General features: G+C 40.2%; 1 protein-coding gene across 7 annotated transcripts in view; it reads right to left on the bottom strand.

The window, feature by feature from the left end:
• The window catches only part of BICD1 (BICD cargo adaptor 1), a 101479-nt gene that overhangs the window by 9052 nt on the left and 65809 nt on the right, over positions 1 to 26618 (bottom strand). For 3 of the 7 annotated variants that reach the window (XM_085049480.1, XM_085049484.1, XM_085049481.1), the window contains exons 3-7: positions 25614 to 25766; positions 22752 to 23189; positions 17584 to 18678; positions 15733 to 15884; positions 9516 to 9723 (exon numbers count right to left, since the gene is read on the bottom strand). In XM_085049480.1, the coding sequence (XP_084905606.1) occupies positions 9516 to 9723; positions 15733 to 15884; positions 17584 to 18678; positions 22752 to 23189; positions 25614 to 25766 (2046 nt within the window). Of the gene's footprint in view, positions 1 to 8263; positions 8455 to 9405; positions 9724 to 15732; positions 15885 to 17583; positions 18679 to 22751; positions 23190 to 25613; positions 25767 to 26618 lie in introns of those variants that run through there. The other 4 variants (XM_085049479.1, XM_085049483.1, XM_085049478.1 and 1 more) reach the window with 3 other exon arrangements.

The raw sequence follows: 26618 nt of genomic DNA, 5'->3' as shown, positions 1-26618 counted from the left end.
CAGGTAGGGAATTAAATTGCTATTTTCTGATGGTGTTTAGGGAAATGCTGTCTATCCTGGGGACTCCTGGAGCATCACTAACAGCTTCACACCCTGCCTGTCACCCCAGAGCAGCCCTGCTTTAGTAGGTCACTGATTCAGGGAGTTTCCAGAACATGTCAGCTTTCTTTGCTGTGTTCTAGTGAGTTTTTTCATCTATAAAACAGTTACGCTGCATGGAGTGCTTCCACACTTCATTTCCTCATTCTGCCTGACTTCACTTGTGTTTTCTTTTCAGAGCTGAATTACCCCAAATTTAGAGAGCTGGCTCCTCACAGTCCATGTGTTTCAGTGCCTGCTAGCTCAAAGTATAGTGATAAAGCTACATCCCAGCCTTGCCTTTAACTGTTGCTCACTCTAAGAACAGCTTTTCAAAAAGAAATAATACCTTGCCATTAGCAAAATCAGTCAAATGCATTTTTCTCAGGCTCAGAACATTAAGAGGTTTCTTGTCAGCTCTGTAGCCTTTTTCACACTTTCTACATCCCGATGTGTTTCTGTTATTTCTCAAATGGTTTCTGTGAATGCTTTGAATAATTCCTCATTAAATCTACTGAGAAGCTAAATAATGGGTTAGTAAAACAGCAAAAAATGGAAATGGCACAAGCTGAAAAATAGATCTTCAGTTCCTTTCTTTTACACACACAGAAAGTTCATAAAAAGCACATTTAGAAAGGTCTGATGATTCATGAAACACTTATTACTAAAAGACACACACATTTTAAACATTTCAAAAGAGGAAAAGAAAGGTCTTAAAGCTACAGAAATTGTCACACTTTGATCTTCTTGTTTACCATGGAAACATAAGTCAAGGATACATTTCAGGTCACAAAATCATCCAGAGCAAAAATACTTGCACTATTATATGGATAAAGAAGGGGCTGATCCAAAATTTGAAGTTAGTGGGAAAAATAGCTTTAGTAGGCTTTGGGAGAAACAGCAGAAATTACAATTATAAGGTTCTAGACCCTAAAAAAGTGCAGACAGGGAGATACTTCCAATCGAGGACACTAATCTTGTTTAAAAATGACTGTGAGTTTACTCCAAACACCACAACATCTCAAGGCACTGCTCCATTAGAGAGCTAAAATATCAGCATGTCTCATTCAAACAAAGACTCCCTTCAGTTTTGCCTATTTTGTGAGGTGAAAAGCACAATATTGAATATTCCTGTGTATTATTTGATGGCAAAAATCAGCAAATCATGAAATCACATTACACCTTGTCATGAAAGAAGAGAGAGATGGATGAGTTTTGTCACCAATATTGTAAAGATATTTCAATCTCTGTTTTAGCTAATTGCTAGGACTGGACTCCAAAGCCTAAAATTTTCATAGAGAACAACAATTATCTGGTGACACACCTTAAAAATTTTCTGTGTCACCTGTTTAGCTAGAAAGAAATCCAAAAGTCTAGATAAGACTTTACTGGAGAACTTCACCAAATGGTGCTAATGTAAACCATTCCATCCATGTCGTAGCTTAGATACAGAGAGAAAAATGTCAACAACCTTTGGATGAAAATATACAGCAGTAAGGCATGGATTTCACTGCAACCTTTTTTTTTCTTATTTCTTTTTTAATATTTGATCAAACAAATTAGGCCTTCTGTTGAAAAACAGATTTGATTTCAGAATTGCTTTCTTTATACAGTGAAAAAACCACAAATAAAAAATAAATTAAGCTTATAGACTGCAGTGAATTCATGCCAGAATAGCCAAATCATATCGAAGCAGCTAAATTATATAGATCAGCATGAAATGCATGGCTTTGGTCTCATCAGCGGCAACTGGCAAGCTAAATGCAAGAGAGGAAAAGCACAGAGTGAGAAGGTCCTGTTCACAGTGGCACCAAGAGGGAAAAGTACATTTAGCCAGGTGATTTCTCCATCAGTTCCAGCCAACCGAGGTCCTGGGCGAGGACTCTGCTCTTCAAATTCAAATTGGCATCACAGGGACAACAATGCTTGAAATGGCAAGAAATGTGCAGTGCTCATTGAGGGCAGCTGAATGAGCACAGCAGGTGCAGGAGGTGGCCCTGGGAGCAGCAGGATATATACATTTATGGTATATATGCACTGGCACTGCTCATCACGACATGGATACGCAGAGACACAGACATGGCATGTGGACAGAACCCACGGGAAACAGGGGATGCAGAATGGAAAAGAGAACACTGATAATAAATGATGGCTGAAATATCCTTTTTGTGAAGAGCATCATATTCAGGTTTAAAAAAAACCAAAAATGCCTTACACCTCATTTTGAAAAAAAAAACACTAAAAAGATATAAAATCCACTTTTCATGAAGAGCAAGATTACACCAATATTAAATGAGAATTACAACAGCCAGCAGCCTGTCTGATTGCACAAGCTCAGAGACATCTCACAGGTACAGATCATCACCAAAACAAATGCATTCTCAGCAGATAAAAATTCAATGTTCCTTCTCAGAAGAATCATCCATGGATCTCTAATGAAGGAAAGGGCAATTTGTGCAAAGTCAGACTAAATTTGTGTTGCCACAATAAAGTTGTGGGTTTTTTTTTTTTTTTAAATAATGGTTCTGAAAGACTTTCATGCTTTGGATTGCTTGGATGAAGCAAATCAAAATTTTCCTTAAATTTAATCAAAATTTTCCTTAAAATATGATAAAAACTTTCCCAAATTTTTTCTTAGGGAACAAGTCAGAGCAGAGTAGCCTGAATAGTTAAATATTAAATATTATATGGCTGCATATCTTATATAATAACAGTGGCTTGGTTAACCACCTATCCTGCTTTTCAAGAATAAACTCTTTCACTGAATGTAGAGAAAAAAACCACATTATTTAGAACTCAGTATAAAATTATCTAACTTAAAATCAGCACAAAAAGAGGCATCTAGATCCTAGTCATGTTGATTTTCCTCTTCATCAAGCTATAAAATTTCCTCACAAAGGAGAAGTAAGAAATATTTAAAACCCTTCACTGGGTGACCTCAGCAATCACAAAGATCTGCAAAGCACCCTCCTGGCAAAATTCATTTCTGAGCTGCTAGTGCTCCTCAAAGGACTCCTTCCACATTTTTACAAGAAGCTGTGCTTTCTTCTGTGTTCAGATTTCTGTTTCAAAATTGAGAAATGCATAAAAAAGCAAAATTGAGACATTGAAGTAATGCCTATAGCAGCAAGGCTTAGAAATTTGTGAGGAGCTTTCTGATGTTGGTACTTCAGCTCAAAAGGAAAGCTGAAACTATCTTTTGGCAAAATATTCCTAAACAAAATAAATAAATGTGCACAGCTAAAGAGCTTGAATGTTGAACTTGAAGGCAACTTCTACTCACAGTACACCTTTTGAAGATGATTTCCCATATTTTCACACAAAATATTTCACAATATTTTCCATATTTTCACACAAACAAGGTGAAGCAGCAAGAAGGAGGAGCCAAAACCAACAATTTTGTCCCAAATGCCAAGTGCCATTTAAAGGTTATTTAAAGAAAAAGGCAGCAGGAATGTGAGCTGCTGATTCCACAGAGAATAACCTTTTATAGAATATTTCCGAAAGGCACATCCAAAACACTGCACTAAAAAATAAAAAACAAAACAAAACAAAAAAAAAAACCCGAAATCCAGAAAGAAAAAATTTTAAAATAGTGTGAGAGTTTATTCCTCAACCCTTGAGCCAGGAGGAGTTACTCAACACCTCACATGGCTATCAAAAGCCCTTAATTCCCTATAATACTAAGGGCCACCCTACTCAGAAGATCCTCTTCTCCTTGTGGTGATAAACTGTATTTGTGCTACATCAAACAGATCAAGGCACTGCCAGGTTTCTTACCTGTTCTTCACATTTTAAACCACTCAGTGTCAAGGCAAATAGCAAAGACAACTTTTAAGCAATTCCCCTCAAGTCCCAGCTTAAAGATTTAGTTATAAGACTTCCTAGGACCTCAGCATTTGAGGTTTTTTTATTTTCATTTTCCTTGTTAGGTCCAAAAATACTTTCCACCTATAGATCCTCGAAGTTAGCTCTTGGTGACATTCTATAGGAGTTTCCTTTGGGATAGAATTTTTATAAATTCAGTTCAATTTTACGGTAAGAATGCAAACCAACAAACAAGAGCTAGTTATTTTATCATATTGTGATTCATATTTGATTTGCCTGTAAGCAAAGAGCGACATCAGAAATTAATCTTGGATTGCTTTTTTAGTGAGAGGAACATTACATACTCGTAATTACATATGGTAGGTGGTGAGCTTTGTGCCTGAGCAGTTGCTGTACTATTATGTGACATTTTTTTGTGTTCTCTTTATCTTCCACATTAGTCTCTCCTGGTGGGTATTAAATGCCAGGCTGTAAATCACTCTGGAAAGACTGAAAAGCAAATGTGCTTGCAGGTTGAATGTGCTTTCAGAAATGAGCAACCCTAATGTTGCAGGTTTGTTGTTTGGGGTGTTTTTTACAGGTTTTTGGAAGAGCCATTTTATGAAATGGTTCATAATAATGAAGAATTATAAAATCTAAACACTACAAAAATGCAAATTTGGGACTGGAGCAAACTAGCATAGATCTGTTGAAATCCATGGGGTTAGCCTGGCTTGGGTTGATCAAATATCTGACCTCCGCTGGGCTTGGAATATGAGAGAAATGTGCCACATTTTAAGGCTGCTATTTTCCTTTTTTCTACTGTAATAAAATAAAATAGATACGGCTGTACAGATTTCTCTAAAGGGAAAAGGATTGCTCCTTATGCTCTCTTGATCTGTACGCCTTCAAAATATGAAATACTTTACTTTTTGCAGTGTTTTCCTGTGGGGGATTTTAAATACCAAGCAGAAACAATGGGGGAAAGAAGCATCTACCACATTTTGTCTGGAGAGCACTCCAGCAAAGGAGACTCTCAGGGGTTTGTTGTTGACTCTGTTTGAGAGAGAGCACTGCAGCCATTGGTCACTGTCCTTCCCAAAACCTCTTGGGAAACCTTTGACTTCAGGTACATCTTCCACACAACGATCTTGATTTGATTTTAAGCCGAAATAACAGAATTTTATGTTCAACTTTTGGAATTGCCGTGCTGAAGTATCTGACAGACAAAAGAGTGATGTCGAGGCAGAAAACACAGGAGACCTTTATAGTCTTTTTTTTTTTTTCCTTGAAGAGGTTGAGAGAAGCATATTCCATATTTGGGACTGTGGTAGATGCAGAGACACTGAGTGACTTCCTATTCAAGGAGTTTGAATACAACTGCAAAGGAAAAGGTCATTTTTCATAGTGTTACACCCTGTCAAACCCAGCTATCTAGTAAAATAAAAACTACATGGCTCTTTCAAGCAGTTAGGAAAACAATCACAAACCCATCCAGAGCTGGACTGGAATTGTGCTGGGCAAATACTGACTGCTTCTGTCTAGCAGTACAATAAAGACTTGAAAGTGTAAAAATACACATCAGCAGAACAGAAGCAAAGACGAAACACACAATAAAGCTAAATGCATGTCATTTCCGAGGAGAAATGGAACGTGATCCCTTGGAAAAGCACCGAGGGGTATTTTTAGCCCCTGCAGGCAGTGAAGAGCTATTAGATCAATCAGAAAGCCCAGATCAAGTCGTGCTGTGGCAGCCTGGAGTCAGAGGGAGCTGCACAAAGCTCAGGGCAGTCAAATGGATTTCCATTTGAGAGCAGGAGATGACAACCCCTTGGCTTGAGAGGTCTTCAGCTCAACTGGGCTTCCTCTGAAGGAGGCAACCAAAATCAGCTCAGCTTTCCCTCTCCAGGTGTCCAGCAGCAGCCAAAGCCAAGGCAGCAAGTCCAGAAGAAAAACACAGGCACAGCTATGCACAGGGTTCATAGGGCAGAGAAACCTGGTTTCTGTCTTCACCCAATTCAGCTGTTTTGGCTCTTGGTCTCCATCAAAAGCATTCCCAGTTAAAGCCTCCCAGTCCCCACATCCCTGGGAGCTAATGAAAGGACAGGGGAGCTCTCACACCACACTGGTGAAAAATTCTTGTGAAGGAAATCCTTCACGTATTGAAAAGAAAAAAAAAACCCACATGTTTTGATTTAATGTAGGTTTGATTCATTCTTACTCCACTCCTGGGGCTTTAGCCTCGAGCCAAGCTACAGTTTGCTGCACAGTGTTTGAGTTTGGATCCTCTTTTGCATCTTCTCTGATGAAGAAGCAGGTGTGGGTTGCTACATTTCTCATTTCCTTGCTTGACTGTACAAATCATCTGAGAACAGGAGCTCTTTGTGAGACAAGGCATTCAAACATTCTCAATAAAGGCAGCAGAATAACATCCCTCACTGTTCCTTACTTTCAGGAAACAGATAATTAGACAGATGGCAAAAAAAAATTCCTACTCGGTGCATCATTCCTTTCATCTGTTAACAACAGTAAGAAATCTTCCAGAAACTGGTAAAAACAATGATGAAAGAATCCTTACTCAATCCTCAACCTGATTCTAACATGGTCCTGCCAACACTGGAATGTGAATGCTCAGAAAAATCTCAGCTTTGCACGTGTCAGTCTCAAAGGCTGAGACTAAGGCCAAGTGATTGTATAGAATTCTGACAAATGCACTCAGAAAGCTGAGAGTGCTGTAAATTCATAATGACAACTGTAACATAAATCAGTGACCCTGTCTCAAGACCCTCATACTCTAAATCTGTAGAGATGTACCTAAAGTGACAGGTAAGGCTCCAGACAAACATAATTTTCTGGGCAATTCTACCTTTCAGGCTGCTTCATCCTTTGCTCTCTGTGACTGGACAAAAAGACTGGCAGTGTTTCTCAATTTGTAGTCCACAAATCCACGATGTTCCATGAGATACCAGATGCTTCTTTCCCCCATTCCCACGTTTTTCTCCTCAGGAGACAGCTGATTTATTTACTGCAACACACCCTAGGAAAATGCCTTGTTTAGACTCTCTGCAGTTTTACACTTGTCCCCTGAGTGGGTTTTTCTTGTTCGGCACTACTGAAAGGCAGCTGTGACACTGATGGCACTAGGTGAGAAATATAACCCACGACAGGGTGCTGCTCAGCTTCCCAGAATAAACATTTCCTCGAGCAGAAACTACTTTTATGGGTTTTAGCTTTCATATTTTCTGCTTACGCTTTTTGTGTGTAACGTATTTCAACACAAAGAACGAACAAAATTACCACCAGACAAGGCTGTGCACAGTTAAAGACTAAAGGTTCTGCTCAGGAACAGAAGATGAGGAATTATTTTCTGCTCTATCAGGGGAAGAAAGCTATCACACCTTTAAAATGGCATTCCAGCTTGCATTTCCTTTCTCTGCCTTGCTTGAAGCAGACACCACATTTTGGCAGGAAATTAAGAGCAAAAGCTTCCTGCAAAGATAAATTTCACTACTCAATTTGTACAAACTGAGCCTTCTGTGAGCTGAACATCACCCTTTGGAAAAAGCTGCCTGAATGCTCCAGGGTGACACAACTGATACTGCAGAGCTCCTTGCTAATCCTCTCACCCCTGACTCCTCTGTCCCCTGGGATTTGTGTCTTCTAGGAGAACTGCCACCACCAGACTTGATGCCTAGGATTTTAGCTTCTATATTTTTTGTGTAGCTGGCGTTTTAGTTTGTGGCTCTGGACTCCAATATAAAGTGCTAAAAACCTCTGTTCCCAGTATTTTTTAGACAAAACAATTCTTCTAAAATTCAAGATCCAAGAAGCCTCAGAGCCCCAGGATATGTAATCAGCAGTGAATTGGGGGAGTAAACTTGGGCTAATTGACATCACCACTTGAAGGTGTAATTGGAGAATTAAGGCTCAATATGTCAATGGACAGAACTTATAAAGTATGAAAAACTCATGACTCACTGTCCATTTGGGGTGTAGCCTCTGGAATAGGCTTTGCCTGCCCTGAATGCACCTTGAAGGCCTTCAATAAATTGAACTGCTTTTTATTCTAACTTTGCCTAGCCTCTGTTTGAGGCAAGCCCCTCAAGGCATCCCTCAGCCCACCCAGGCACAGGGCTGCAGCCTCGGGGGGTGCCAGTGGGACTGCACCCACAAATACCACAGCAGGGCTTTCCACACTGCATCTGAAACCACTTTGGGCCTCTGCTGGCAGAATGTCCCCTCCTGCCACAGGGGGCACAGGAGGGGACATTTTGCTTCCCAAAGAGGTGCCCAAATTTAATTGCATCTGCAGTGCTGGGAGGATCCCCTGCTCTGCTAACCACTCAGCACCACATGCACCCAAGGAAAAAATGTTTACCTGGTGTGGCCACGGTTAACCTTTTTTCCTTGCTGAGACGGTGCCCATGGATGAATTCACTCATGGAAGGGGGGCCCCTCAGAAGGTATGATTCTGTGGAGGCGGGATGAGGGGGGGCTCTTAATAATTTCTGGAGGTAGGTCCCTGAAGTCCTGGGATGGCTCTGATCACAAAGGGAAGGTGAGAATTGTCTTGCAGGAGATCCAAGAAAAATACATATGGAAACAAAAGAGTTTTACTTTAATTACCTTTCGAAGCCTCACGAATGACAATATTATCTTAATTTGCTTAACAGGTAAAAATCAACTATGGTTGACACCCCATGTCATTTCCAGAGCAGGACACTCTGCCTGCATTGGAAATCCTCATTTCCCAAATGAGGTTGGGTTATATCTCAGCATCCTCAAGTCGACATGTACAAAGCTCCCTGATTGTTCTCTTGGTTTTGCATTGTGATTAGAGCACACAAGAAAAGGGGATGAATATCTAGGACTTCTCTGACAGAGTCCTCTTCAAAACCATGGAGATACCCACAGCCATAGAGTTTTGGCAGGGGCAGGCACAAGACAAGAACTCACTGCTTGAACAGCAAAACATTTGCATTAGGTTACGAATGGCAGCCATCCCCCTTCGAAAGGTTTCTCACTCCCAAGTAGAAAAATTGATCTGAGTGAACACATCCATATTCTTTTCACACTGATAAAGAACAAGTGAGCACCAGGGTTTAACAAAGAAATGCAGTTTCTTTTATGTTAAGCACTGAAATGCTCACAGAGCACAATCCTTTTTTTTATTATTTCAGATGCTCATTATGGAAAACCTCAGGGAAAACTTAAAGAAAACTTATTAAAGAAAATACATTCACACTTAATATTAAAGACATACAAGATGCACCGAGACACTGACAGAATATAGTTCAAAACACTGCGTTCAGAAGGAGGAAATAACAGTGAGTAGGTGGACCAGAACCACATGTTGCCAGGCTTTGAATTTCATACTCATATCCTCCCCAGCCAAAGTATAAAGCATGGAAAGAAAACAAAATTAAAAAAAAAAAGGAATCATCACGTTTATAATTCAGTGACCGACTTTAACGCAATTCTGCCTACTGCACTGTACTGTAAAGATCACTGCATGCATACCTTTTCCTCTGAGTGCCACTGCTGACCAGTAAGTTTGGTTGCTGTGGGCCCTGACTATGCAGGAGGAAAGTGTCTATGCTTGGCACGGTGGCTGATGCCTCCTCACTTACTTTAGGGCTGCCGATCTTGCTCTTCCCCAGCTTGCCTTTGCTGCGCCGCGACTGCTCGTGGTCGAACTCTAAATCCTCCAGCCGCTGGGTCAGGGCAAGTTTTTGCTGGATGGCCATGCGCAGCAGAGAGTTCAGCGTCTTCTTCTCATCCTCCGCAGCCGCCAGCTGCCTCTGCATCTCGTCCAGCTGCGTGACGTACTCATCACACCTGGGGAAAAAGGGAAAATTTGGGGAAACGGCCCAAAAACCAATCCTGGGTTTCAGTTGCAGAGTCAGACTCAGATCCCTGCTTTTGCTGACCCTGAAGTCTTCTGTTCCCACTTGGAATAAAGTTGGGCTTGGATCTGAATCTTCCCATCCAGCAAGACTATAATGTTTTCATACATATTTTCACAGCCTATGAAAATGTAGCATTTCAGATGCAGATAACAAGCATTTAGAGGGGAAGTATGGCACTATTTCCAGTTTAGTTCACAAATATCGCATGCTGCTTCTACTAGTAAGTCACCATGGATAATAATTAGAAAATACTATTTTCTACAGTAATATCCACTTCAAGAAATATTACAAAAGACTGCAGGTAGTTTGAACACCTGACACATCAGATTTTGTGGAATGAGAAAGCCTCAGTTATTTACCATTGTCAACCATTTATTATCATGATTACCATTATTTACCATTGATTAAAAGGTTTCTATTCAGGAAACCCCACTGGGTTTTTCACATTTACTGTTGAATTCCTTGGAAATATATTGAGGTGTTCATTGCCCCTTTAATCCTCAGCCTCTTCTACCCACATGAAAAACTATCTTTTCATTTGCTTCAGTTTCCTGAGAACTAAAACCACCTTTCTTATGATTTTGTTAGATTTATGACCAAATTCAATTTATTTCTGCTTTAAGCATAATTCCTAAAGTTAACAGGAAAAGCAAGGCGTTTCAAAATTGTCTTAAAACACTTTTTCAAGTGAAATAGTTTCAGTTTCTCATAAACCACCTAATCACTAAGAACCAAGAGCAATAAAATTAAATGTATCCCAGCAGTGAGAAGATTCACACAACAGTACTGCCTGACCATCAGATGTTTGTGGAAACATCCAAGGATTTTTCATGTTGAATGTTGCAGTTTTCACCAGATCTCCTTCCCATGAGATGTTGGTGAATCTAAGTAGCTTTGCTGTGTAATTGCAATTGTGTAATGGACAAGGATGTAACTTTATCAGCATCACTAACAGAAAGCAAGCATGGAAAGTTATTTTAGTCTTCCTTATCAAAATGTCTGATGCAATAAACCTTTGAATTATTGCAAACCGAGGGATGAAACTAATTTCTCTGAGACTTTAATCTTCCCCTTGGGAAACAGAAACAAAGTGTACTTGAAAATGTGTAGTTAGTTATTCTTCACACACAAACACTTACATATATATAAATATATATATACACATAGTACACTCCTTTTGAACAATTCAGGCCCTGGAGGGTAAATTACTAAGTCAGATACAGCTTCATCTACAGTTTCAATATTATCTTTCTCCTACAGGATCTTAATAAGCATGATTGTTGCTACCCAAGCCTTAAGGAAAAGAGATATTTATGGCTTAAAGCCAATTTGCACACCTATTTCTTCTCAAGCCATGAGATGTCTGTTGATGCTTAAGCCAGTTTTCTTGACAGAAACATGAAATCAGCATTTTGAATATTGTAGTAATTCCTATTTCAAATTAATTTGCTGTCATGTGCGTGTTATCAGAGTTTTAAAGACTCGTTCTTGTAACCAGATGGGTTTGTATGCATGTCTCTTATTCTCTCCTGCTTTCCTCTGTGTTCAGGAGACCTCTCTCCTTTCCAAATATGTTTTCTGTTGAAAATTTTAAAAAGTAACTCATGCAGCAACACCTGTGGCACACTGCCACTAGAGGAATGAATTGCCTTGCTTTAATATGCCAATAAATCAATTTTGGTTTTGGAAAAAGATGATTTTGCTCAAGCATTAGAAAGTGCTCTTGGTATTTATGCATCTGATTTTTAAAACAGCACAACTGAAAAGTTTAGAGATATAAGCGCCATGAAGGTGGATATTACCAAAGCAGTCTTAGACAAACCTGCTATGAAGTTTCTCAGGCTGGCTTGAGAAATCTGGATATTCTAAATACTCATAGCTGGTCTCATACTTGAGACAAAACCAATCTGAATACATTTTCCAACTGTTCTGATTAACTCCATGTCTTTCCTAGAAACGTCCCCATAAGAGCAACTCCACATTTCCACATTTCTAGTAGTTCACTGCAGTGTTTGGGTGTTTCCAGTCATCTGACCTCCACCATGACTTGAATTTTCTAATTATTTTTCACAAACACATGGTCCATTGTCTCTGGGTTTTGCTGCTCAAGCTTTTTTTTTTTTCCTTTTTTCTTTGCTTTTTTTTTTTTTTTTTGAGAAAAGACTGTTCAGAAAGGTTAAACCTAAATCACCCAAGTCAAGGCTTTAATTAACTTTAGAAACTGCTGAACTAACAACCTCAGATCTCCCAGAATTTTGCAGCAATGAAGGTTATTCCATGCAGTGGGAAGTAACTACTGCCTGCAGCCACAGCATTTCCCTTCACTGAAATATTCCCAGCTATGTGGGACAAAAGGAGAAGTATTTCCAATTAAAAAATAAAAAAGCATTGCACACATCCATATTGCCTCTTGCCCACACGTCTGATAAACACTCATAAAGCCTCACAGGAGGAAGAAAAAGGTTAAGGAACTCCTAAACGAAACAGGTAAAGAGCTCCTGAGAAACTTCTGGCATGGCAGAGATCATTTCAGGGCTCTGAAGAGTCTTTCAGAAGGGCTCAGATAGTGATACCCAAAGTCAGGTTATGTCCTCCCAAGCCAGAATTCTTTCCCAATTTCCCTCTTGCCCCAGGACAGGTTGTAAGCTGCAAGTGACTATTAAATAAACAGCACTGTTTCCTTGCTGTCTGCTGGTCTACAGTCAGAGTGAAAATCAAGGTTTCACCTATTTTTCATTTCTGTCATCTCAGAAAGGAAGCAGACAGCCACATAAGCCCACTTGTTTTGTATGAACTGATCCCAGGAGCTTATATAGGATTTTAGGGGATTTCTGGTTCCATCTATCCCTCTCGTCTAGGAATGTAAAGCAAATACCAAATCAGGCTTATGTGTAATTTAGGTAACATAAATCATAGCAGAGCTTGAGCTAAAACCTGGTGACACTGACAGTGACAGGTCCCTGCTCTAACCATAATTCTCATAATTCTCTTCTGTTCGTAAATGTTTTCTCAGCTCCAGGGCCTGTCCAATCTTCCTACTCCATCTCTTCAGCACACATTTTTCTTTAAATATTAATCCTAAGAAAACATTTTGATGGATGAAGAATAAAATCCATGCATGCAGTGTCAGGACTATGGCAATATCACAAGTAATATTTCCTGCATTCTCCTTTTAAGTACCTCTATTTAGGCTGGGAAAGCAAACAGTGTAGAAACTCAGTAAATTAGCTTCCTGAATCCTTTTAGGATCCTGCTTTACAAGTAGTTTCTTCACCCTTTCACACAGGACTTCCTCTCACAGAGCAACACCTACTCTAGACTGGAAAACTCATGTTTTAAATTTATTTATTTAATTTATTATTTATTTTTCCTCTGGATGAGCACTGCTCACTGCTTCACACTCCCACAGCTCTCACCCTGGCTCAGCAACTCAGCGTTGGAGATATTTTATGTGCTGTTGCTTTCTTTTTCTGAGAGAGGTGTTCAGGGAAATATTCTTGCCAGGTCTGAAGCACAGAAATCCCAGACAGGGATCACAAGGGTAATGAAAAGGGAAGGAGGAAAAGCTGTAGAGATCAGAATCTCAAAGATTTTTGGATTGGGGAAATAAGCTGCTCCAGAAGGAAAAGGGCAAAAGTAGAGGGATAAGCAGGACAGAAAGACTTTTGAGACGAAGAACTGAAGAAAGAACTTAAGGAGTGAAGGATGAGCAAGTGTCAGGAAAAACACAGAAAAAGGAAGGCTCCTGCTTTCTGCATGGAGGAGCTTCGGAGGGAAGTGTCAGCTTTGCTGTTCAGAGCAGAAACACGTGCTGTGCTCCCTTATAACCTTTATCCAGTGTATTTGAGGAAAAAACCACACAGTTCAGCACCACACAAACATCTGCTTGGGGAACAAAATGATGGTTTATGGAAAGAGAAAGGATATTGTTCTGTCAAATATTATAAGTAACCATTTTCAGATCTGTAATGCAATTCTACTATCAGAGGGATGATCTCCCTGTGGTACAAATTCAGGAGTACCATGTGATGCACTATAACCATGGAAACCACTGTTTTATTCAACTACAGGCTAAACAACTGCTTTATTATGCTGAAGGTTGCTTCTGCATCTAATGTTGCTGTACAAAAAGATTCCAGCCTTGTATTTTCAAACAGATTTCTCTTCTTCAACAGCCTTGCAGAGTATATCAACTCTGTGTCATTTAAACAAATGCTCTTCCAAATGGACTATCTGGAATGAGTCAATGATTTGACCATTTAGGAAGATTGATCTAATTATAAAGGCCATTAAACTCCATGCTAAGGAAGAAAAATGAATATTTTACAACAGAAAAATCTATAGGAGCATAATGATGTGGAAGACCTTGTAGTGAATAATTTTTTATAACCGTGCTCAGAAAATACTGGGCAAAACTTAGGACCTCAAGGGCAGGGATACATTCTGCAGGGCATACAGAGAATTATTGCATTCCTGCATCTCCCAGAGCAAGGAGCTTGCAAGGAAAGGTCAACACACGCATGTCCAACACACACAGACACACAGCTTTCCCTGCTGGAAGAAAATCTTTGGATGCCAATGAAATCAAGGAGGCTACCTTGGTTCACACCACTGCTGAGCTGGGTCTTCGTTGCCGTTATGTCGCTACACGCACCCGTCTGCCGATGGACCTATGATGAATTTGTACACAGCACCAGTGTCACCACACAGCAATGCCCCTCCTCCTTCCTTCCCACTCTTCCCACTGTCACTGAGCAAAAAAGCACCTCAGAAGGTTGGAAGTGAGGAGGTGGCACTGCAGGGAGCACTGAAGAGATGTTGGCGTGAGGCACGAAGATGTTTTATCATTTATGGACCAGAGCACAAACAAGAAACATGCACTGTGTTTGGTCAGAAGGGTGGGAAAAAAGTCTTGCTTGTGTATTCAAAAAGAGAATTTATTGATGAAAATGTTGGATCTTTAAAAAAAAATTACTTTGGGGTAACCTGCAAAGCAGCTAGGATGAGAAAACACAGTGTTAACCTGTACCAGGGGAGGTCTAGGAGGACATTAGGAAGAATTTCTTCACAGGAAGGGTTCTTAGACATTGGAATGAGCTGCCCAGGGAGCTGGTGGAGTCACTGCCCTTGGGGATTTTTAAGGAAAGCCTGGATGTGGCACTCAGTGCCATGGTCTGGTTCAGTTATAGGTTGGACTGAACCTCAAAGGTATTTTCCAACCTAGCTGACTCTGGGATTCTGTGTAAAACCAAAAGCTCTTCTGAAGAAGATGTGGGAGAAGGAAAGATGAAAGTTGATCAATTACTGTCCTGCCAGGATGAACTATGTTACATAAAATAAGTGAAGGTTTTATCCCGTGAAGGAGAAGATAATAAATTGAACATCACAGTGGGAGAAAATAAGAATTTATGCTGGAGTGGAAAGTTACCGTGGCCTTACAATTATTAGCACTGGATTACAGCATAGGCTGGTTGATGAAATAGATTTTACTACTGGTGAGTGATAAATCTCATTGTAATGAAAACATGGGGTTCTGAAGATCATCATTAACCACCCGATAGCTTTACACGACAGAATCACTGTGTACTCCTGAATGGGAAAATCAGCCCCATAAATCCACTATTTGATTTTCACTTTAAAAAACCCTATAAATGCAAATACGCTGGAGGCATACATTGCCATTTATAACACTTTACTCAAGGTTGTATTGACATTGCTATTCTTTCAGCTCTATTTTCCAAGACACGCATCTCAGCAGCACTTGAAAGCTTCCAAGCTTTGCACAGTGTGCATTCTAGGACTCATTCACCTTCATCCAGCAAAGCCCTGACCAAGCAGAAAATAATTTCTCCATCCTAAGCACCCAACATACACAGCTAAGTGTGTTCTCACTCTACACACGTGTTTATTTTTACATTGCTGACACAATTTCCCTTACCTGGTTGCAAACATTGCTCTCAAGGATGAGAAGGTTGCTGCATCTTCCTTCAGAGCCTTCAGTTCATTCCGTAGTTTGGTCATGGTCTCTGTCACCATTGCCTTTTCATTTTCATATTTATTCTTCAAATTGGCCAGTGCCACTTCAGCTGTCTGAAAATACAAACAATTATATTTGCTTATGAGGAAAAAAAATTTAAAAATAATAAAAAAGTATAAATTACAATTTTCATTTAACAGAAAAGCAAGGCTTTGTAATTCTCCTATTCCTAACTTTTTGCTGCTCCCTTCTTTATTTTCTCAATTTCATCCATTCAATTTCTTTAATTTACTACTGTACTGCTTTTAATGGCTACATTTGTCTTATCTTTGCAAGACCTGAACATTCTGCTTTACCTATGAATTTAGTACCATCTTGAAGTTATTCAAAATACATAGTTAAACACATTAGAATCTCCTATGAAGTTACAACTTGGTTCATTTGTGCCTTGTTAAATAGCATCATAATAAATAGCAGTGTTAAAATAATTAGGGTTTTTTAAAGATATACTCAGCAATATTTTCTTACTTTCACACCAATTTACTTTAAGAGAACAGATTTTTAGAGGTCAGTAGTAATTAAATATTAGTTAATAGCAGCTCCTTAGTCAGCAAATCTATTTTTTCCATTTCAGTGAGCATGCCTTAGGATAATGCATTATTTCTGACAGCAATAAAAGACTGAGACTGAGATATATCTTGTGCTAGTAGCAAAAAAATAAATGATAGCTCTGTGCTAATGGGAGAAATCTTTAATTTGGAATCACAGGATGTATACCCACATACATCAATTCCATCTAAATTACATTTTAATTACATGGCAAATCCACATATAATTGCTCAAGGCTATTATTGCTTAGCTAGAGATGGTATTTAATTACTTGAGTTAATATTTAACATGTGTTGCATCAGGAAGGGGGGAAATGCTATAAAAGACTCAATATACATTGAAATATTGCTGCAATTTAAAAATCCCCAGTACCCTAGAAACGCAGTTACAGCTCCAATCAATTAAACTTGAAATAGTAACTTCAGAATAGTTGACTATTGGGAATTTTAACACCGAAATCCCATCAGCTAACAGTGTGCCAAGCTGTTCACCAGGATCCAAGCCACCGTGTGGTGATCACTGCACTGTTTTCAGATCAGAAAAGTGCCAGGCAACCTAGAACAAAAGCACTGCAGCCTTTTGCATTCAGATTTCATTCTGCGCAAAAGGAGATGCATCAAAGCAAAATAAAATTATTTGTATGCTAAATTTAACTTTTTTCAGAGCATTTTCAGACCCGTAATCTAATTGGATAAAAAGGGCTTGGTAGATACACTGTGCAAAGAAAATTGACAGTACTCTTGAAAAACTTAGATTAGATGGATTCTTTTTTTGAAATTTCACATCAACTACTATAATTTTCACCTCCTTTTCATTGATGAAACATCAAAAAGTGGTTTGACAAATTTCTCTGAAGACTTGAAAAAATTCAAAACAATAATTCGAAGGTTTTTATTCTCTTAAATACACGAGCACACCTCTGAGATCCTCTCTGTGCACATTCTATTTTGTTTCCCAGTGATCTTAATCAGTTTGTGACGGTATCAGCAACATCCCTGGGCACTCTGCTGAGTGAATGGCAGGTGGTGAGGAAAGCAGAACTAAAATGCTTAAAGAGGAGGCTGGAAGGGGAGGGAACAAAGCTTTGCCCTTGCTGTAATTGAGTGAGAGGCTCAAAAACCTGTGAGTAAAAATACTCCTGGGAAAAGAGAGTAAGTGACCTGTACAAACAACACCTCCCTGAGTGCTTTAGGAGCACCTTACCTGCTTGTTGGCTTTCAGCACTGCCCTCAGGGTCGCGATCTGCTCCCGCTTGGTGCTCAGGAGCGACTTGAGCTTCAGGATCTCCTCCATCAAGGCCTCCTTGTCCTTGTCGATCATGGGCGCCAGCTCGCGGGCCGCAGCCCTCTGCCGCGACAGCTGCAGAGACCTGTCCACAGCCTTCTGCAGGTGCTTGATTTGGTCCCTGATGATGGCGTTGAGGTTGTAGATGTTCATGGGCTCCTTGCGGATGTCACTGCTGTCGGAGACGGGGGAGGAAGGCGGGGCTGTGATGACGGGAGAAATGGAAGGTGTTTTTGTGGGGCTCTGCTCCTTGCCGGGCTCCGCGGCCTCTTTTGTCACCTGCTCCGTCGGGGTCCTGGGCTCCACAGGCGAGGCCATCCCCCGTCTGGCGAGTCGTGGGGACAGGAGACCCCGAGGGTCATCCGGCCCCTTCAGGCTGCCGCTGCGGGTGACCCTGCTCTGCCTGTAATAGTCCAACATGACCCTGTTGGGCGTCTCGTTGTTGCACAGGCAGACGTGGTGGTACAGCTGAGCCAGCTCCTCGCTAAACGTCACCAGCTCGTCCTGGGCAGTGTTGAGGGTATTGTGGTTCTCGTTCGCTATGCTCGTCATCCTTTGTAACTCCTTTTCCATGTGGACCATTTTCTCCTGGCTTTCCTTGGTGGATTTCTCCAGGCTTGTCACCTGCTCGTCGTACGTCTGGATTCTGCTCTCATACTTGGCCTTCTCCTCGGTGTAGTTTTCCACGTACTTATTATATTTCTCCTTTAAGGCTTTGATTTCTGCTTTAAGGTCTATCACCTCAGTAACAGCTACTTTGTATTTACACTCCAGGATCTCCAAGCCGTTGATGTCCACCTCGTAGTCGTGCGCTTCCTCGCCCGAATCTCGGCCCTTCTCGCAGTCCAGCTCCACCTTCAGCTCCTTGTTGCTCTGCAGGCCCCTCATGGCGTTGACGTGCTCCGTGAGCCTGTGGACTCGCTCGTGCTGCTCCGTCAGGGCTCCCTTGGTGTGCTCCAGCTGCGTCTGGGACTCCTGGAGGTTGGCCAGGAGAATGGCCTTCTCTCGCTCCACCTGCAACAGAGCCAGAGTGAGAAATCAAGGAGCTCGGCCTACCCGCCAAACTCGCCACGCCAAACTCTCAATGCCAAACCCTCAAGCCAAACTCTCCACTCCACACCAAACTCTCTCAACACCCAACTCTCAATGCCAAACTCTGCCATCACAGTCATCCCTTCTGCTCTGTGCAGCTTGAGGGCTTCCAAGAGATTTCAGCCACACACACACCTAAACCATAAAATTAATTCGTAGAGAGCTGTGTAACTCTGAGAGGTTTAGGAAGTCCCAGCCTCTGTTATAACTTCCAATATCATGTTGCTCACTGAAGAATTACCCAAGTGGCTGTCACGTCAGCTAGAGCGATGATCCAGTATTTATTAGGACATATGTTCCCTGAACACAGAAACTGCATCACTGTCAACTCTAAGCCATTTTTCAACGGAGTTTCAATTTACATTTTCCATTAACAGTTCTACCAGTCTTCCATGATATTCATTTATATCTTTGAACAATCGCATACTTTCATTAAGGCAACTATAGTAAAAAATTAGCTGCATATTTTTTTACAGATTAAATAACCTACAGTGTGGAAATGTGACACAGAGCACATGCAACTCCCAGGGCTCCCCATCCTGAACACTTAACTTTAAGTAAAATCCATCTGTTTAGGTTCAAGCTAGGAAAAACAAATTTTACTTGTGGTATAACTTATGACTTACTGGTTCTGGCCTAGTAAGTTTCTTTCCAAATATCCACAGAGAAATGTGGATGTTGAACAATGGAAAAGGTCATGGAGAACACCTAGAGAAGTTTTAATGCACAGCAATTTTAAAGCAAGTGAACAAGACAAACTTAACGTTTGATCTGCTCAGGTATTTGCTACTCATGACAAAAATCCATGAAAGACTCCTTTTTCAAATTTTAAATGTAATGCTCTAACTTTTTTCCTGTGCCTTTGTCCTGTTGTGAGGTGTGAATTGGGAAGCTTATGGAGATAGGATCCTTCTTCCTTCATGGCTTTTGCAACAAGACCTTGAACCTACAAGGTTTACTCTTTCTCTCCCCTGGCTGCAGCATCTCAGCACACACAGTGAAAACAGCACTCTCCACTTCCCTTGATGGGTAGTGGAATTAATAACTCTGAAAATTCAAAGCTTTCAGTTCTGAAAAAAAATATTTTAAAAACCCCCAAACAACAAACTCTCATTCCCTACCAGTAGTTGGAAAAAATCAAATTAGCCACCAAGAACCTTAATAAAGGAAAAGCAAAGCCTTTGAGAAACTGAGAGGGTATTATTGCCATCTCACAAAATGTTCCAAGCAGTGTTTCAAACTCATTTCCTCTTAACCAGGCTTTTGAGCTGTGGCTGCTGCTCAGAAGTGCTAAGACTTCAGAGCATACAGTGATCCCTTGGTTTTACAGAAAGGCTCTCAAAACTTGGCCTCCATCAGGATCTGCAATCAATTGCAGGCAGAAACTGCACAAATAAAAATAGAAGTTATGTTAAAAATATCTTTAAAAAATCAGCCTAGTTTTCTTGTATACAGGGGACTGATGACTTAAGAATTAAAAAACCGGGGCCAAACCTCATCATTATTTTATGATCCAGGCAGTCTGTCTCTTTAAAGTGTTCCATTTTTGGCACTACATATTCTGTGCAGAAGAGGACAGCCAAGAGCCACAAGTATTTTGGTACTTTTCTCCATTTTTCATTCCCCTGCTGCTGTCCCAGTACATCTCATTGTTGCTCACCCCCCATGTCAGCCCACTCTGGTTGAGAAAATCCAAAATAAGGCAAGCTTCATTTCTTTTTAATAATATTTATTTATAATAAAGCTTTTCCTTTGAGAAAACACCTGGGTGTTAAAGGAGCACAGTGCTTCAGTGCCTGCTTAAATTAATCAGAATTGATCCTGCAGGACTACTGATCTAACCCATTATATCCTACCATGAAGAAAAACTGCAGCAGAGCTAATTTGGATCTTGATGATAATTTCTCTTCTGGACATAAATGAGTTCTGGAATCATGTTCTTTTCAAATAGAAATTATTCTTTCCAGAGAAAACATGCAACTTTTAAAACCAATATATCAACTTGCACAGCAGGCAAGAGGAAATACACAGATCTACTCAATTTTATTCATTCAGGACCAGAAATAAGGGATTAAGCTAATCCCCTTCTGTTTAAAATCAGAAATACATGCTCCTACTGCCAAGGGAAAAACCCCAAAGCTTCAGTTCTGAGCACACCTTTTGCATATTAATGACTCTGCTGTTCCCAAGTATGGTAATGACATTTCTTGCTCTAGACAATATTCTTATTTCTACCACAGCAAACTTGTGAAAATTCTGGTTATTTTTTGGTTCAGTTGGTGCATTTTTTTGACATTGAAATTGGTAGCTGCAGTAAGGATTTTTATTGTCTTAAGATGAATATAAAAGCAATTGAAAAGTACCTATTTTGCGATGTATCCTTCCCTTCAAAGATTTCAGCTTGAGGAGATTTCCTTGCAATTTGCATCTATAGTTTGCAATTATGGAAACCAATTTAGCCATAGCTGTTTATCTCCTCACATATACACAAAATATACACTCTGTGTACATTTGAATACTGGAAAAGCTTAACAGAATTTTTCACATACATAAAATCCTAAATTTCAAGCTTCCCCACTTAAATGATGCATGCTTTGTATCAAAGTTGTTGGTGCAAAGCACTAGGTGCTCACCATGTCACAGCTCAGATCAAAACTTCCCACAGTGAGTTTGGCAATGGAGTAAATTAAACAATTAACTCTTCAGCAAACAGGACAGACCACATATGGATTTGTTGTTCTCCAGCACTCCAAATTCACTGACTGATTTGTTGTTCTCCAGCAGAGCAGTGACTGAAAACTGGGTTTGCTCCACTTCACTTCCAAAGCACCTTTCACATTTCCAGCAGCAAAGGGATCACATTTCCTCTCTTTGAAGAGGCACTTTCCAGAAGCCTGAAGCCACAACATGCTGGATGTTCCCTTGCTGGTGCCAAAGCCTCTCAAGCTGTTGTGGCAGACGTGCTGCTCAGCAGCCTGGCCAGCAGGACCCTTTCTCTGCGTGGCACTGCCACTCCTGAGATGATGTCAACATCAGAGCTGGCAGCTTGGTTTGTGTCTGGCTGCCATCCCAGCCTCCCATTCTGGCTGGGCATGGATGAGCAGGGAACAAAGGTTGGTTGTTCCATCCCCAGGCACCCCCTGCAGCCACACATCCGCCGGGACTGCTGGGGACAAGGGCGCTCTGTGACATCCCACACGCCACATGCTCCCAGTGCACGGCGGCTGAGAGGAGCCCTCCTCTCCTTTTGTGCTCTCCTGACCCAGTGCCAAAGCTGGCTCGAGCTGAATTTAACGGCAAAAGCTCCCTCTGACTTGCAAGGGAGTGTAATCGAGTCTGGACGTGTAAATATTTTAGTGGAGTTTTCTTCCAGATAGCTTTAGTCATATTGAAGAATATCTTATGTCACTTGCAATTTCAGGGAGGTTTACCATTATTAAAGCTGGAAAAAAGGAATGCAGCCTTCTGCAAGCCCAGCATCTAGGTCCTTTTCTCCTCTTTCCACTAAATACCTGCTCAGGTCATGCTAAATTTGGGCAGACAGGTACTCTGTTTACTAGAGATATTTCTAGAAAAACCTGCATATGAAGAAACACCAAAGTAAAAGTCTGAAAAACAGATATATACTCTGTTTACTAGAGATATTTCCAGCAAAACCTGGATATGAAGGAACACCAAAGCAGAATTCAGATAAACAGACATATATTCTGATTACTAGAGGTATTTCTAGCAAAACCTGGATATGAAGGAAGAGCAAAGCAGAAGTCTGAAAAACAGACATATACTCTGTTTACTAGAGATATTTCTAGCAAAACCTGGATATGAAGGAAGAGCAAAGCAGAAGCCTGAAAAACAGACATTTGTGATCAAGAACATCACTGGGCATAATCACTGCAAAACTGGCAATAGGGTTCACAGGATGAACATCACAGGATGAACATCACAGGATGTCCATATTGGGACAACCACTTCAGGACATTAAATTCAGCCCTTACCTGCATGAGCTGCTGCTTCAGTTTCTGTATCTCTGATATGTTGAGCTCGCTGAAGAGGTCAGAGACAGGGTGCAGAGACTCTCCTTTCCTACTCGAGGCAGTTCTGTAGTCCCCGTTGAGTTTCACCAGAGGCCCGTGGATGTGTCCGTTCATTTTGTCATCGTTGTTGGGCTCAGCCCCGTCCTCTGGAAACTTCAACCCATCTACTGATATATTAATATGGTTATTATACATACTATCATTGAGGTTGATATACTGGGAGAGCTCCTTCCTCAGATTGTTCTTTTGCTCCCTTTCGTTTTTTAGCGTTTCCAGAGCTTCCTCCAGCTGGTGCTCAGCAATCTCCTTCAGCCGGATGGCATCTTCCAGCTGGCTATTTAGCAACACTGTCTCCTCCTCAAACCGTTTAATCTCATGCTTTAAGCCTTCGTATTCAACCTGAATTAGACAAGACACAGAACATTCATAATACTAAAACTCGAGTGGTGAAAACCTGCCGTTTATCAGCCCTGTTGAGAGAGGTGTTAGAGGAACTGCAGGTTGGGATACGAAATTTTGCCTGCGATGGGGAAGAGCTGATTGAACAAAAGGTGCAAGAGGAGGTCATTTTGTTAAATATTTCAGTGATTGCTTTTTCAGCATGTGAGAATCAAGAAATAGAAAACCTCTTTCTGAGTAACTTATGACAAACAATGAATTTCAAGTGGAAAAGGCTGTTTAGCAGCAAATATCTCTGTAACATTAGATTTACTATGATTTGCCATAAGCAATGTTGGTATATCAGGGTATGTTCAGATCTCAGGTTAATACAGCCTGATTTATGATTTGCAAGTATTCTGAAGATGACTTCATAACTCAATTCTTGCTAGATGTAAAGTTACTCAGGCAGAGATACTCTCAAGTATCTCAGTATTTTTCAAAAACATAGAAGGAAAGTCCAATACCAGTAGAAGAGCTACAAATCTCTGTATTTTACAAGGCTCTCCATTATCCCAGAGGTATTTAACCTAAAAAATTAAACAGGAATCTATTTTTACAATCGGTTTAAACTCTAAGATGCCCCAAAATTATTAGAGATCAGGTGAAATTGTTGGCATCAGGTGAAATAATTTAATAGCTTGGTGAAAGAGGGAAAAAATACTAAATTTTCATGCTTCCATAAAAAGCCCCGTTTTTTTGCAGTTGAGGCTTTTATAATTCAAACACATTACTGTGTATTATTATCTGCAGTCTTAAGGCATTGTATAGAATTTTTTTTATTTGACATATATAGATTTTTAATCAAGCTGAAATAAGGTTCTGGCAAAAATAAAAATATCCACCATTCCTATCAAAGCAGAATATTTATCAACCTGTCAAAAGTCTTCGATTCCTAAACCTTTGGAAAGGCAAACTTAAAACCCAAAACACTAATCTTCAAACCCAAATATTGGAAACATATCAAACAACAAAGAAAGTTCCAAAGTCATACTGGGCATTTTTAAATAGAAAAAGAAAATCCACGAGAGTTTCAAATCTACATTTAACAATTTAATATCTTTCTTTACTGGAGGTCCACCTGGAAAAATTATGAAATGCAATCAAGTAGCAATGGTTGTAACTTAAGGACATGAAAAAAAAGCCAAACCCAACAAAACAACCAATACTTTTCAATTTTAAATCCATATAAAAACTAGAGGTCTATATCTCTATGGTTACCTTCTCTTAGATTTTAAAAAGCTACCAAAAAAATGCCAACATGTAGATAATGACATTTTAGCAGCAAGACTTATAACATATGGGTCTGTAAATTCAAGCAATAAAGTGTAAAATGCTCTTCAAATTTTATCTTGCAGATTGAAGTAATTTTAGGAATCACAAGTGCATGGATCTGTGATGCGAAATGACTGATTTTTAAAGCCATTCAAAATGTGACAATTCTTTGTCTGCTGGCATTCGGTTTCAGTAGGAATGAAATATTGTGACAAATATAAACACTTACAAACAGATTTTATTTTAGGGGGAAGCTAGGGCAGTCCATAAAGGTGTCGTTTGCTTCCTGAAAATGTGGAAATGTCTCCTATGAGGTTGATGAGAAAAAAAATCCATGCCTCAAAGGAGGAATTGACTGGCTAGGTAAATAACTCTAACAAAAGATGATCTGCTATAAATTCAGTCTCAGGGGTGTGAAAGACTAGGCATCTTCATAAACAAGGAAATTATGCACCCATTGCCATTACCTGTGCATTCCCTGCAGCACAGCTCTGTTGTTTTAAGTGTTTCAATCTCATTTGTGGCAGAGCAGTAAAAAAGCAGTAAAAGGGAGCTGAAATAGCACTGCTTATCCCTGCAGGAATGCAATGAGCTAAAATCTGTACAGCAGATCTTAGTAAACAGAACTGTGAACCTTCAATGCCCAAAAGCACCATTAATAAATTTAATAATAATAAGTAGCCTGACAGAGCAGTGACTGTTCAGTCTGGAGAAGAGAAAGCTCCTGGGGTATTTGGTCAATAAATATAAATACCTGAAGAGAAAGTGCAAAGAGCACAGACCCTGCTGCTTTACAGGGGTGACCAGTGACAGGACCAGGGGCTGGAGAAAAACTATGCAATTCCATCTCTTTTAATAATTCCTCTGTGATTACATAGTTTGGCAGTGAAATATTCCACCCGAGTTTTTCAAAACTGAGGTAAGAGCCTCACATATTTTTAAAATGGCCATTTTAGAATAAGTGATCAGCAAAAACCCAACTGAAAAAAAAAAAAAAACCTTAAACATTCAAAGAAACTTCAATCAAAGTGCTCTGCAGGATCACAATATGGAAATTGGAGAAAATGACGTCGTTTTACAGTGCAGTGCCTTGAACCTTTCGATGCTTACTTGATTCTGTTTCAGTGTGGACACCAATTTCTGCAAAGTGATGTTCTCTTCCTCCAGCTCAGTGTAGTCCTGCAGCAGCCTGGCCTCCCGAAATTTGTACTCTCGGATCTCATCTTTCATTCGTATCCTCTGCAGCTCCACCATCTCGTTATTCTGAAAAGAGAAAAAACACAAATGATTCACCATTTGTGCTGAACACTGCCTTGAGGGAAAGCCAAACACAAATTAATCCTGAAATAAAATGATTTAACAGTGAGCTTCAAAGCACCATCACCTATTAATGAGAGGCCAAGCAATAATTCCAGGTGGGTGCTGGCAATGCAGAAGTGAGAATATCTGATAGAGAAACCTGATTAAAACAATCTCAAGATTAGATGCTTATTGACATGGAAACCCTGGCAAGGCTTTAGCACATCTCATTAGTTTCATTGCTCTGTGGTACAGCAGGATTTAAATAAAATTACCACCTGTTTTCCACCCAAGGATGCATTCTACATTCACACCAAAAAATCAACATCTGCTCTCCAAAGACATCTGCCAGGCAGCAAGGTGCACTCCCATTTGTTCCTGAAGGCACTGGAGAGCCTTTGACAAAAAGGCTTTGACAAATCACTTGTCAAAAACCTGGCTGTGCTGAGAATGAAAACTTCCTGTTAAGGAAAACTAGAAACCATCACCCTCCTCCTAGCAGCTAATTAAGAAGAAATAAGGAAACTACCTAATTTCTTAGCTGAAAACAAGCAAAAAGGTTTCCAGTGCAGAACAGTCACAGAGCACTAGATAAAAGGAACTCTGTGTAAATATTCCTGCATCCATCACTGCCTAATTGGCCTCTGAACAAACTAGAAGAGTCCTTTTTAACTCAAACCATTCTGTGATTCTGAAAGGGAGGAATAAAAAAGGTAGGCAGAAATGGAGTACATGTACAAGGAATTTTTACAGAATCTGATATAGTATTTCCCTGATAGAATGCCAGGCAGGGTAATTTGAGAAAGCCTTGAAAAT

The sequence above is a fragment of the Lichenostomus cassidix genome, chromosome 1Ab (assembly GCF_008360975.1).
Source record: "Lichenostomus cassidix isolate B80296 chromosome 1Ab, HeHo_3.0, whole genome shotgun sequence".
Taxonomy (NCBI): Eukaryota; Metazoa; Chordata; class Aves; order Passeriformes; family Meliphagidae; genus Lichenostomus; species Lichenostomus cassidix.
This window is presented reverse-complemented; position numbering and strand designations above follow the sequence as displayed.